General features: G+C 47.8%; 1 protein-coding gene across 5 annotated transcripts in view; it reads left to right on the forward strand.

Moving 5' to 3' along the window:
- LOC126535795 (proton channel OtopLc-like) overlaps positions 1–13622 on the forward strand; it is an 84929-nt gene that overhangs the window by 24724 nt on the left and 46583 nt on the right. Inside the window, exons 1-2 of one of the 5 annotated variants that reach the window (XM_055073440.2) lie at positions 1163–2090; positions 2328–2563. The exons of 1 other annotated variant lie outside the window; for it this stretch is intronic. In XM_055073440.2, coding sequence (XP_054929415.1) covers positions 2370–2563 — 194 coding nt within the window. In that variant the 5' untranslated portion in view covers positions 1163–2090; positions 2328–2369. Of the gene's footprint in view, positions 1–1162; positions 2564–13622 lie in introns of those variants that run through there. 3 more of the 5 variants (XM_055073441.2, XM_055073442.2, XM_050182606.3) reach the window with 3 other exon arrangements.

A 13622-nucleotide genomic window follows, 5' to 3' on the forward strand; every position in this document is an offset into this window, starting at 1 on the left:
GCGGCGCAATTCCGAAAATATACTACTACAAATAACTTCGCGAAATCATCGTTGGCAACATCTGATTTCCCGTATCTCAGTTTTCCTTAGAACAACAAATGGTTCTCCTCTTGAAAAATTGAAGTAACGATTACAAGACTGCGACGCCTAGTCCGCCCACTGAACTTTTGCCTACACAGGTCTGGTCTGAGTATACATCGCTATTGTGCCCTTTATGCAATGAGAGTGGATCTCTGCAACACTTATTTTTGACATGCCGCCGTTTCGTTATTCAAAAGAAAAGATTTTAGAAGAACGCTTCCAAAAGCTTGGCTTGAATTTGACTCTTCCTGTAATTCTTTCCTTTGGGGCTACTGTACTGTCTTACAGCCACAGTAACGTTTGTGAAGCACTCTGCGTTTCTCCGCGTGAGACAAAAAGAATTGCATGCTAGAATTCTTCTGTATATTTATTATGCTCACAATATTCACAAAATACCTAGATAATTGATTATTCATATCTGTAAAGGTATATACTTTGAATCCCATCTGCAAGATACTTATTTCATTTCATCCTAATTTATTTTTAAGAGAAATAAGAATTACTAACATTTTTTTCACCACCCGATCATGGCCGATCCCCCAGAGTGGTTTGCGCCATTTCACTAGGGAACAAGAACAAGCGTTAACAAGGAGGCGTAATTTCTTCCCAGGAAGCGTTTCGCACGGCGGCCCATGTTTGCTGAGCAGGTAGAAGCGGTGTGTCGACGCAGTCGTGCTCCACTGAGAACTTACAAAGGCGGTGTCACATTCTGCCCATCCGTATGGTTGACTACCGCGCACCTGAGTCTTAAAGAGATCGCGCTCACTGGATTGCACGGCAAGCACTGACGGTTGCCCGTGAGCGTGCGCATACGGTAGGGAACACGGCCCGCTGAGACGACGACGAGACCCGTAGTAAGAGGAGGGATACGGCGACAGACATAATGGAGTTGGAAGGGGGCGCGGTAGCGGCGTTGCTTCTCGAGGCAAAAACAAACGGGGAGGGGTGGGGGAGGAAGACGAGCGAAGAGGGGCAACGGGGCGGCCGGTTGCCAAGGCGCCGCTGCCTCCGCCGTCGCCAGCTCCGCAGCGCGTCCACTATCCTCCGAATGCGCGCGCTCTGATCGCCGGTGCGTCGTCGTACGTCCGAACTTGTCGCCGCGTGGGACGGGTCTTGTTTGCCGGCGCGCGGCACGTGCGTGCGCGGCGAATCGCGCGTCGCGAAGCCCTGGAAGGGCCGCCGGCACGCAAGAGCAGCGGTCGTGTTGTCTTCGCCGCCGCCACAGTTACCACGGTCACACGTCACACTGCGAAGAAGACGAGGAGGAGGAGAGGGACGCATCTCACGGTTAGACCTGGCGACTGCCTCGCCCCAGAGGAAGGGGGAGAAAACTTCGTCGACGCGACGTCCCGATCTGTACGCATGTGGATGTGCAGAACGTCGTTGAGGTGCGCGCCCGACCGCCGCCGAGTACGTTGTCCTCTGCTCTGGAGACAAGCAAGCACCGGCTTGGCGTTTCTATTTGTGATTGAGCAGAGCACGGCTTTCTTTTGTTTCTCTCTGAACCCGTCATTCTCTCAGTGTTTGACGGGACGCAGGTCGGCAGTTTGTTTATGCCAGCTCGACGCTCGAATTACGGGGCTCGTTAGCGAAGGGTCTTGTTCCTTGAGAGAGAGAAACTTGCAACTTTCAAGGCGACGCAAAAGTGCCATCGCGGTGTGTCGCGTCTGACGCAGTTGGACGGCCGAGTAACTCGCCGTGGTGCGCGCTGCTAACCACCGGAGATTGGCGTACCGACGAAGAACCGAGGCTCGCGGTGTTGTTTTCTCACTTGATAAAAGCGCCGGTTGATCGGGCTCGTGGAGGGCCACTTCAGAGTGCTCTTTCCGGGAGCGTCCCACGCTGCCTCGCGCGGATAGCTTATCGGTAAAGCCTCCCTTTACTATGCGTCACAACGTGGGCGGCTAATCCAAACCTTCCGCTGTCTCTAAACCCTCCGTCGTGGCTGAAAGAGCTGCTTCCTATAACCGTTTGCTATTCACTGGGCCCCATGTGATCCCGAAGGGCGGGTGAGTGATATGCGCTGAGCCAGGAGTTTCGTTTTCATTGTTACATTACACTAGCATTGAGGCTACGCTAGCTAGTATTAAGGCTGTTCGTCTCTTCTTTCGACGCGATAAGGGCAGGATTGATGTCCGCGGCTTGGCTAGCGATCGCAGGACCTTTCGTGATCCAGGCCGTTAAACATTTAGACAAAGAAGGAGCGCTACGGGACTGATTACCGTGGCTTGTTTCGGGCTTGACAGCGTTAGAGCTTCGGACACCGCAAGCATCGACATTCGGTTGCCATGCTGGTGACGTCTCCGGATAAACCGGGCCGTCTGGCGGGACTGTCGGCACTTCTCGTGCGTCGCCTGAGCCGGTGCCTGCCAACGTCGGGAAGGCTTCCGTGCGACCGATGCGGCTACGATGGTTCGCCGAATAGCGGCCCTGGGTGCGACTACTGCAGGCCGAGGAAGAAAGTCCAGTTCATCGTGGGCAAGTGAGTTGGCAACTGTCGAACTGCTTCTCTGGCACCATAGCTTAGCTCAAATACGCAAGTTTGCGCATGTGTCGACGCTTGGTTTTCATCGTGCTCTGTCCGCTTTGCATGGTTCGGCTGTCGTGCTTATAGTGTGACATGCATAGGTATACATACAACGATCTTGCGCGCACAGTATATAGTGGCTGACAGTTCAGTCGGTACGCTTTGATAATTCGATTGCTCCGTCGGAGCGAAGACGTGTACACTATAAATGGTGTAAGATTCAGGTCTAACTAAATCCACAAACTGTGGCTCTACCATTCTGTAGTTAGAATAAATACATGTGAGAGGAGAATACCGGGGCGAATGAAGAGTGTCTGTGCGATTTCTACCTTAAGGTTTCGTCGCATCGCTCATTACGTTCCTCCTTCCCTATTATGTAGGACTTCGCAAGATAGAGCGCTTTCAGTCAAGTCGACCACCCTGACGTCCTGCGAATAAGTCATCTTTTTCTCATCAAAATAAGTTGTCACGAGCGTGGCTGGTACGTCAAGGGTACATTTGCACTCTCAGGAGTGACTTGGAAGTTGTGGGCGCGCTATAAGCGCGATTAGAATTCTGCTATCGCTAGCGTCCCACGAGAGTCTCGTCCGTTTTGTCCTGTTGAGTGTCTTGTCATGTGACAGTGACAGCATTGACAGTTACCGTGACGGTGCGAGCTGTCTACATGCCTGGTGGTCATGTAGTGATAGATGTCATGTGATAAAGCCTTGCCTTGAGAAGTGTCGTGAAAGATAGGCCGCTTTGGTAGCACGTTTCCTTACTATCATTACAATATTTTTTATGATGTCGACGTACGCCTGTTCTTCGCCCTTGGGCATGAAAGGGAAAAGGGAAGGGAGGCTGCAGAAAAGACTGCTTGCGAAACATCGCACACCTTGTGGCTTTAATGAGACGTTTGTGGGGCTGTTCAACGTTTAATGGAAGGGGGTGTCGTGAAGTGTTGTTTTGGCACTGTGTGGGCGATGCTGAAAATTTAAAATAATTAACGTACTTCAGGCTTTAAATATTTCTCCCCGTTTCTTGCGCGAAAGTTGACTGTACCCAAGTGTTTAATGAACACCTAGGCTCTTGTTGCATATAACTTGAATTATCATCTGCGCTTCATTGTCATCACCACCTTTACCCTCATCTTTCTCCTCATTCCTGTCTTTGATAGGTAGGAGGGAATTTCGATTTTATTTTTCAGCTCGCGTGCGTAAGTCCGCAAATCTGGATAATGCACTAATTATTCGACTAAGTGTTGATAAATCGGAATAAACTTTAAATTTCGTTACTGAATGTATGATGGGTTCGTGTATTTATGAGAGGGCGCAATGCACAATTTTATGAGCGAAATGTTAACGGATATAGCAAAAACACCTGTCATATATCCACGCTTTCCATACCGGCGAAACTTGAAGTGACGTCTAATACCCCTGTCACACTGGGAGTTTTAATGTCATTCGAACCGAATGGCATTAGCATCGAATGACATTATTTGGTTGCTACACAGCAATATTTAATGCCATTAGCACCGAATGACTTTTGCAATCGAATGAGTTCGAGAAACTCATTCGGCTTCACACTCGGAGCGAATGTGTACTCTCAACCCCAGAAACAAAGCAAAACAGGACAGAGCGTTTGCAAATTGAAAGCCGTACTCATAAAGAAATAATAACTTTTTGCAAGTTTTAATTGACTTGTTATTTTAAAGAGACAAGATGTGTGCGGCAGGCTGTCGAAAAATGTTGTTCCTCTCCAGCTCAGCAGCGTCTGGTCGCCGCCCATGCCGCCGCCACTCTGCTCGTCGGCCATAGAACGTCTAATCATTTCCTCTAATTATTACGCCTTGCTCGTAATGCAAAGTACGCAGCAACAAATCACTTCACCTGCTGCAACTTAGCGTCGTCGTCCAGCGTCGCCATGTCAGCCATTTTGTTTGTTTTCAATTTATCGGCTACTCATGTGGCTAAGCCTTGTTTTGGCTTATAGTGGCCACATAGTCTGAAATTGAACTTTTTTTTTTATACGCATTACTAAAATATTTTTTTTTTCAGTGAAGCGACGTCCCAAACTTATTTTTAAATATATGGATTGCTTATGCAAGCACTTGATACCTATCTTGTTCCATTTTAGTCGCCACGTTTTTTTAGGGATGATCGCCATTGATATCGCCACCAAATGACATTAATTTTTCTAGTGTAGCACCTCCGCGGGCGAATGACATTCGTTGCACCGAATGCCATTCGATTCGAATGACATTAAAACTTCCAGTGTGACAGGGGTATAACCCAGCGTTGGCAGGCCTGACCCGAACCAACATGTCTGTTCGCTGCGTAATTCACACACATAGTGTACGCTGGGCGCGGCTGCACTTCCAGAACTTTACCGCATGATTTAAAATAAAAGATGGGGCGTATCCCGGCCTGCCGCGTGTGATTCTGGGATAGACGTCAAATCACCTAATCGGGTACCTGCTGGGCACACTGCAAGGGGAACCTGCCGTCTACGGCGGGGCAATCTGAACACTGCTAATTCAGGATACATGCAGTTGCTCGTCTTCCGGCTTTGCTACAGTTACTTTGTATTCAACACATTGAGCTCAAGAAGTGAGATTTTGTTGCAGCTGGCCTTAAACTGTGGTCCTTGTTGCTGACCGGGACAGCGTGCCGACCTAATTGCTCTGAAAGATAATAATAAAAAAACAAGCATCAACGTTGTGCCAACGCATTCTCTGTTTACTTTCCCCGGCCTCGAGGCGGTTCCGATGATTTGAGATGAGGACGGCGGCAGCAGTTCGGTGCGGGCTGTCTTAGCGACGGGACGTGGGTTCGGCAATTTACCTTCAAGGTCCTATCTCTGAAAGCTCAATTACGGCGAGTTGTCCGATGGGCCCTGTTATGGGGAAAGCCTCGATCTCTCTTTATATCGCATTATACACGCTACAAAAACGTATCAAGCTCATCTGCTATGCTTACATTTCACGTTCAAGGTCACGGCTGGACGGCGTTTGGGCAATTTTTTGGATGTGCAACAGCTTTGATGTTTAGCGCATTACGAAGTAGGCATGGACAAGGACGGTTTGAAGTAAACTGAGCTCAAGAGGCCTCAAAAGTCAGTACAAAAGCAAAATTTTTTGTCATGGCTGTAAATTTCTGAAGTATTCGGCAGGCCTAGATTGCGACATCTGACTGAAAAAAAAAAAAAAAAAACTTGCCGCAGGTGGGGAACAGTCTCACAACCTTCGCATTTCGCTGCATGGGGAAACGGAAGTGGATGGGGAAATGGCGCCGCGGTGTGTTTGTTGGCTTCTTATGTTATGACTAATAAAAATCGTCCCCAACCCCCTTTCTTCTCGTTCATATATATATATATATATATATATATATATATATATATATATATATATATATATATATATATATATATATATATATATATCGCGCACCTCTGGAGCACAATGCCTAGGCTCTAGCGCCTTTGAGTAGCGGGCTCTCAATTATTGACACCACCTGACGGATATAACCAAGCCGTTCACCCCGTAATGGCGCTGTGAAAAGCAGAGCGTTTTTTTCTTTCTTTTAATGTGGAATGGAACGCGTCTGTTTTGTTGATAAGACACACATATGATGTCTTCGACGTCTAGGACATCGACCCTGGTTTGAGTGTTTTTGCCTGAGGTCCTGGCACTTGAGAGCTGCGCGCCGAGAAGAAAATAACCTCGCATCATTATCCGATTGACGGGGTCCGGTACGGAAAACAAGAAAACACGCCCAAGGTATTAATGATAAGGGTATACATACAAGCGACGCTGTGATAAGATGACGGAAAAAGTAGTTTTGCGGACTCATTCGCGATTTCTATTGAAGCCTACTGCATCATTCATGCTCACATTTATTTTATTGTCACCTTCTGCTTCCACGTCTGGATTGAATTACTTCTGCGGTTTTCGGCGTTATGTTTTTGCGTTCACTGCCCAGCACTACACAGCACTACACAGCTTGTCGCACAACGATGCTACAAGCTGTATTCGAAAAATGTGTTATGTGCAACTGGCAGACTTTATTAAACCTGCATCATCGCTTATTCATCGCTTTTTTTGCACGCTGTGCACGGTAGTCACGTTTGCATTATCAACTACTCCAAGTAGCGCCACCTTAGCTAAGCATGTGATTCCAAACTTCCCATTTGTCGGAGAAAGTAAGAATCGGCATTTTCTCGGCCTCTGGGGCTTTGGAGCAGTGAAAGTACCAAAGGGTTCCGAGTACGCGGTCTCACGACAGGTCAGCCCACGTGCGCAGGGACATTGCAACTTTTGACAAGGATTGCGCAGCGCGCGGAAAACGTTGTTGAACAACTTTGGCGATATAACGGCCCCAGGCGAACATTCTCAGTGGACGCCTACATGCTTTCCGCACGGTGGAAGTGGCCGCAATTAGTGACAGAACGTCGAGGCTAGCAAAGAAACGAAGCCGATGAAGATCGCGCAACTAGCGATGTAAAGGAGACCGTATATATACTGTGTGTCCTGTATAGCGGCAACGCAATACGCGGATATCTGCAAGGTGTACTCTACTTCGCAATGATCTGGCACTGGGGCGGCAGCTACGAGGCGTGCTCCGGCGTTCGAGACTGAGCTTATGACGCTCTGACGCAGAGGAACACATGGTGTTGTCAGCTATGTAGCGTTAGCCAAGCTGTTCAGACTTAAAAAAATAAAAAAAATGTTGACGTATACAAATATAAGACCTACAATGCTTGGTCGTCAGAGGTTTGACGATCGAACACTGCAGTTCTGGAGATCGTATCTCGTGTTTTTCAGTTTTATCTTTTAATTGTACAGCTTGTCTACAGCTGTTCGCTGGGACACCCTATATACAAGGTGTTTCACTTAATTTGATCCAAACATTAAAAGTATGCAAATGCCACGTAGCTGGACCCAACCAAGGTAAGGTTGTTTGCCGCAGCTTGGAGATGCTCAGATTACTTTTTGCATTCCGCCTAATTAAACAATCAGTATTAATTAATCAGCTTCTCAATTATTATAATTAGATGAAAAGTGTCAGTGAGGAAATTGTAAAGCAACATGAGAAATTCGTGATGCAGCTTTCAGTAGCTCAATACGTGCTACATAAAAGTGTTTTTCCATGCTTGAAAGAAGCCCGCGAATACACGCAAAATTGCCTTGCGACTGGCCGCTCGAGGCACGCTCGGGAAAGCACTTTTATGTAGCACGTATTGAGCAACAGAAAGCTGCGTTGCGAGTTTCTCATGTTGCTCTCCGATTTTCTCACTGATACTTTTCATCTAATTATAATAATGGAGAAGCTGATTAATTGAGACTGATTGTTTAATTAGGCGGAATGCAAAAATATAGTCTGAGCATCTCCAAGCTGCGGCAAAACAAGCTTACCTGCTTGACTCCAGCTACGTGGCATCTGCATACTTCTAAAATTCGGCTCAAATTAAGTGAAGCACCCTGTATATGGACACGTGCGCTCGCGAGATAACGCTCACGATTAGCTTACTCGCCAGCTGTAGTTTCTACTCTCTTGCTTCATGTATTGCCGTGAAAGAATACAGCTAGAGCAGGACCTTTTGTTGAGCTAGTTAATGTGTTTTCTGCTTAAGATTCTAACACAAGAAAAAAGAAAGAAAGAAATAGGGAGAAGGAACGCGGGAGAATCCTACAGACGCACAGGATGAGCCCATCCGGAGTGTCCCGTTTTCATACCGAATGTTTTGCCTAAATAAGAACGTCATGGAGGTAGTATGCAAGATTTTGGCTGCTAAAGTTATGGCTAAACTTCTGTTAAAGAAGCGAAAGCTTCCTGCTAAGCAAAGGTGGCATTTCACGGCGGATGCAGTTTAAGAGGAAGCTTACATAGGAGCTCGGTTGCTCCTATGTAAATACATGTAAAAGGAGAATTCGGTTTTCTCGGCAACCACTGCACCAAATTTGGCGAGATTTGTTGCATTTAAAAGAAAAACTTACTCTAGTGACTGTTGGTTTCGAATTTTCGATTTATGTCAAAAATTTGTTTAAGAAGGGGCAAAAATCGAAAATTTTTAGAGAACGAAACTATCAAGTTTACGACTCTGTCTCTCGGCAGTGAAAAACGATATCACAATTCTGTGCATTTCATATAATAGTATATCTAAAGCGGACTAAATTTATTTGTTAGGCATGAATCTCGAAAAGCTCAGTAATATGAAATATAGCTTTTGCAGAACCCTTGTACTTTGGGAATTCACGTCATGACAAATTGACATATTCAATTTGTCAACTTTTAATAATCTAATTGATGCCGGTTACAGAACCGCGATGTCTGTCCTTGATGCAGAGCTATTAATTTGTATACTTCCTGCTTCCTTCTTTCTCGAACTTTTGAAAATCTTTCTAACGAAATTCAGATCCTAAATAGAAATTCCGCTTTCAACAGCCACTAAAATTTATCTTTCTTTCTCAAATGCAAGAAATTTCATTAAAATAGGTCCAGGGGTTATCTCAGAAAAACGTTTCTGCGTTTTACATGTATTTGAATAGGCGGCGTCGGAGTTGGGCCCGAGCTAAAGTTTCCTCTTAACACCACGTTTAGGGCATTACCTGCTTGTTTCGTCCAGAATAAACCGCGGAACGTTGCGTCGTCTGCAAAACTTCTCAGAGAGAGAGAGAGAGAGAGAGAGAGAGAGAGAGAGAGCTATTGTAGGAGCAAAACCGTCTGTAATTTGTTACGTCTGATGCGCGACTAGACAAATAAGCCAGTGGTTTACTTGCGATACGCACGTATGCCTGGCTCTCTTATTTACGCAGCGCTCAGCTCGTAGAGATAGCCACGGTCGCTCGATGAAAAGATGCAAGAACGTGTATTTTCATCCAGTGGCTGTGGTATAGCTAAATCATTCTGTCCTCCATCTGTTGTGGCGCGTGCATTTTCCCGTGACGCGCGTATGCAAAGCGTTCTCAAACAGCAGCCGAGCCGCAGCTCATTCCGCGAGTGCGTAAGAACCGCGCGTCTTCGCAATGACCGTGAGGCGGGACTCTTTTTGTCTTGCGCCCAGCGTAGGTCGCGAAGTGCGCGCGACAGCGCTCTGTAGCGCAGTCTCATAGAGCATGCAGAAGCGATTCTTCACAGGCATTGGCAGGCTCGACACCTCTGACGTCGTTTGGCGCCCCGCATCGCGAGCGGACCCCCACCTGTCTTCGTCCGCGGGGTTTCCATCGGGCATGTACTGTACATCAGTTGTATGCAGTTGCGTTCAGCACAGTTACAGAAAAATGATGCGGACGCCTGTTCGTGCCTATTCATGCGCGCATTGCCGTCTGCTCGTCTTCTGCACAATATTTTGTCATTCCAATAGTAGAAATATCGACGCAAAAACGATTTTTACGCGTAGAAACACTGCAATTTAATTAACAGTGAGAAACGGGTCACATTATAATCATATACGTGCGATCTGTACGGAAAGACCTGCACACAAACCGCGAGCAGTTAATTATGCGCAGTCAGGCAACTTATGCAACTTCATCACGAAGGACTGCACGAATTTATTAAAGTAATATCCCGTATGGCGAACCGTGCGATTAAAAAAAATTGACTGATTTATATGTCCTGCTTGTACTAACATTTTGATTGCATTCCGACGTGTCCAACTGTATATAGGAATAAATGCACGCAGAAATTCAGGCTGCCAAAGCGTAAATTCGGTCGCGGTGAGATTAGTCAAAGCGCCACCATTTTTGCTCGTCGGTTAGCTTAATGTGCACCGCCGTAACAACGGGGACTTCATCATCATCATCATCATCATCATCATCATTATTATTATTATTATTATTATTATTATTATTATTATTATTATTATTATTATTATTATTATTTCTGCCATTACATTACTTCACGGCAGATATAAGGAAATAACAAGCCTTACGGTTCAAACGGTTTATGCACTGCAGAAAAAAATAAAAAAATATTGACTCGCTACCCGGCCCCGTGAAAGTGGGCGTCCAGCGAAGCTGTTGAAAGCCACCATTACAACTTCTGAGGGGCTATGAAATGCTTCATCGCTTTAGAGTAATGGTAGCAATGGTAATTTAGAGTAATGTTAGTAATGGTTATTTTGACAGCACGCCGCCGCCTATAGCGGTGCTGCAACAACATGGAAATCAGTTGCTAGGCTGGTTATATTATATCCAAAAGGCTAGAGACGTCACTCCCCACGTCGCAAGCTGCCGTCGCCGCGGCAGCTTGCACAACAGTAACCGTTACCGGGAAACGTGTGCGAGGAGCGCTGCGTTCTTCGCATTTTTTATCAGGAGCGCCTTATCATAAATTATGTTGTTCGGATGCTTGTTTTGTGCTTGTCGTTTATTGAAACGCATGCTGTTCTGTGTGTTGTATGCGTGCTTCCAAAGAATGTATGCACTGTTTGCTTCACTTCGCCGAACGCCTGAAGCCTCCGCCTTACCGGGGTGCGAGCCACTGCTTCTGGCCCTGCACTTTCGCAGGGATCGGACCACATTTTTGCTAACGGACGCAGACACGAAAAAATGACGACCACCGAGAGGCTAACAGCATCGCTGTAAAAATCCAGTGGTGCTGTCCCACTCACTGTGCATGTTACGTCCTCGGGTTCACACCGAATGATGCGATCGGTACTACATCCCGGGGCGCCACAACGCACCGGCGCAGACCCGTTGCTTCTTGTAGCTTTGCTTAGTGTACTGAATGCAACTATGCCGCGACGTGTGTAGTGTACGCTCCTCTGTGCCGCGCGCGCCTTCCGCTCATCAGTCGTGCGTGGACAGGAAGGAGAGTGGCGAGGCGTGCGCAGTGCGAGCTGCGTGTCACTGCGTTGCTCGTTTCAAGAATGGAAGACGACACGGACGCCGAAGACAGCTCGCTCGGGGACGTCAAGTAAGGAACAATATACACGCGTTCCTGCAAGCTGCAGCGCGTGCTCAATACACTCGCTACGCGGCTTCAAGATTTAGGCCTGCTTTATAGCAGCCCCTGATGCAGAGCTTACGACGGTAATCTACAAAGAAATCTGTACGCGCCCAGGTTGCCACATTATAAATGAGCGGTAAAAGTTGCGCAGGCGTTATCTCGTCCTGTATCGCATGTTTCCATATAGGTAACAGGCACAGGCACATGCTGTATCAGTTCGGCAGCCTCCCCGTTTGCTTGAATATTCTGTCGCGTGGGTGCGGGCAACAAGTATTCCTCCCGCCATGTACGCTGGCTGTAGTGTGCTGGTGTGATCTCAGCGTGTTTCTCTGTCTTCCCGTGTATACTGATCGATGCAGCGGTGCAGCTGGCGTGGCCGCCACGTTCCGCTGATCGTGGTCAGCGCATCCTTGGCGGCATAGCGTCATACAGACGATATATGGCTGAGCGTTGACGGCTCGTTCCGCCGAAAGGCGTACATTTGAGCCTGGCGAACGAAAGAAAATTATTTACGTTGTAGACGTTTCGTTTATTCAAATTTTCAGTGCACGCGCAGGATTTCCGAACTATACCATCAAGAAAAGTAGCGAATGATGGTAAATGGCCGCTTTATTGGGAGACTGGAGGAATATCTTGTCCTGTAAGCAGTAACATAATCAGTCTAAGTCATAAGAACTGCTTTTATGCGAAGCATATTACTAGAGCTCAACCCAGCTCCTCAGGCGCGGCGGTGTCGCCTTCAATACCACGTGACACCGTGACGTCACGACAGAGGAGAAACGGGGCTCCAACTCGCGCCGTCGCTCGCGGCGGTATATAAGCAGCTGCGCTTTTTCTAGGTGGCTCTGGCTCAACTCTTGCAAGATGGGCTGGGTGGGAATCGAACCAGGGTCTCCGGAGTGTGAGACAGAGACGCTACCACTGAGCCACGAGTACGATGCTTCGAAGCGGTACAAAAGCGCCTCTAGTGAATGCGGTGTTGCCTTAGAAACGAGCTGTTTCTAAGGCTCAGGCGTGCGTCGCTTGCTCAGGCGCACATTTCGTTGCCGCGCCGAACGCTGCGTTGCTCGACGCTCACCGCGTCCAATGCGGGGCGCGTAGTCGCTGCGCCGTAGCCCATTGTCTTACACCCCTTCGCGGGTCGACGGGAACGCTGTCGCGTTCCACTCTTGAAGGCGAAGCAGAGTAACGCATGAGTCGTTTCTTCTACTAGCCGAACCAAATATAGCCAAGCAACAGCAGTTCACCAGGCTAAACAGTGGTTCAACAACTAAAATAAAGGCTAGTATGCTTCGCATCCTGGGCTTAACCTTAGCTAAGCCACAGCCATTTTTAACAGGGGCCCAGGAACCTTGTTCAGGATGATAATATAGTTCATTTTCTGTTGCTTTGCTTTTTATAAAGTGTTGTATTTTTTGTCACGCGGTATTCCTTTTAGGCTGTTGCATTGCATTTTGCCCTCCGGTTTAATTAACGCACAGGACTTGCGCAGTCAGATGACATAGAAGCACATTTGGCCCCGTACGCCCGCATTGCTGTGTTGTATAGTTTCGCGGCGCAAACGCCACCCACGCAGGTTCAGGCATGTTCCAGCATGCTCGCGGCGCGCGTTCGGTCCAGCACCGAGCCAGCGTGAACGAAGCCTGCGTGCTGTTCCTTGTTCACATACTGCGACCGCCTGTTTTCTCGGTCGTTTCGCAACCACGCTTGCAACACGCTTCGCTCGAGTCCCCGCGATAGGCGCTTATCCACAAGGCGTGAGATGTACGCACGCGCGTCTCTTCTGCGCTGCCTGCGCGCGTAAACTGTGTGCGCGGCCCGACCGTAAAATATACGCAATGCCTAAACACTCGCGGTAATCTTTACTGTGGTCGCCCAGCGGGATCTCCGAGGAGAGCATAGGTGGCCTTTTACTGGGCGGGCTTGGCGGTGCTTTACGCACTGTCGGGCTCTGCTCCCGCAGCGGCTGCTGTCGTGCGGCTTCCGCGTGGTGTACGTTTATGGCTTTTATTTTCCGGTCCAAGGGCCAGAGCTTGCAACGATAATTTTCTTTGTTTTTTAGAGCGCGTTCGGCCTTTGTCATTGGT

Source organism: Dermacentor andersoni, chromosome 4 (assembly GCF_023375885.2).
Source record: "Dermacentor andersoni chromosome 4, qqDerAnde1_hic_scaffold, whole genome shotgun sequence".
NCBI lineage: Eukaryota > Metazoa > Arthropoda > Arachnida > Ixodida > Ixodidae > Dermacentor > Dermacentor andersoni.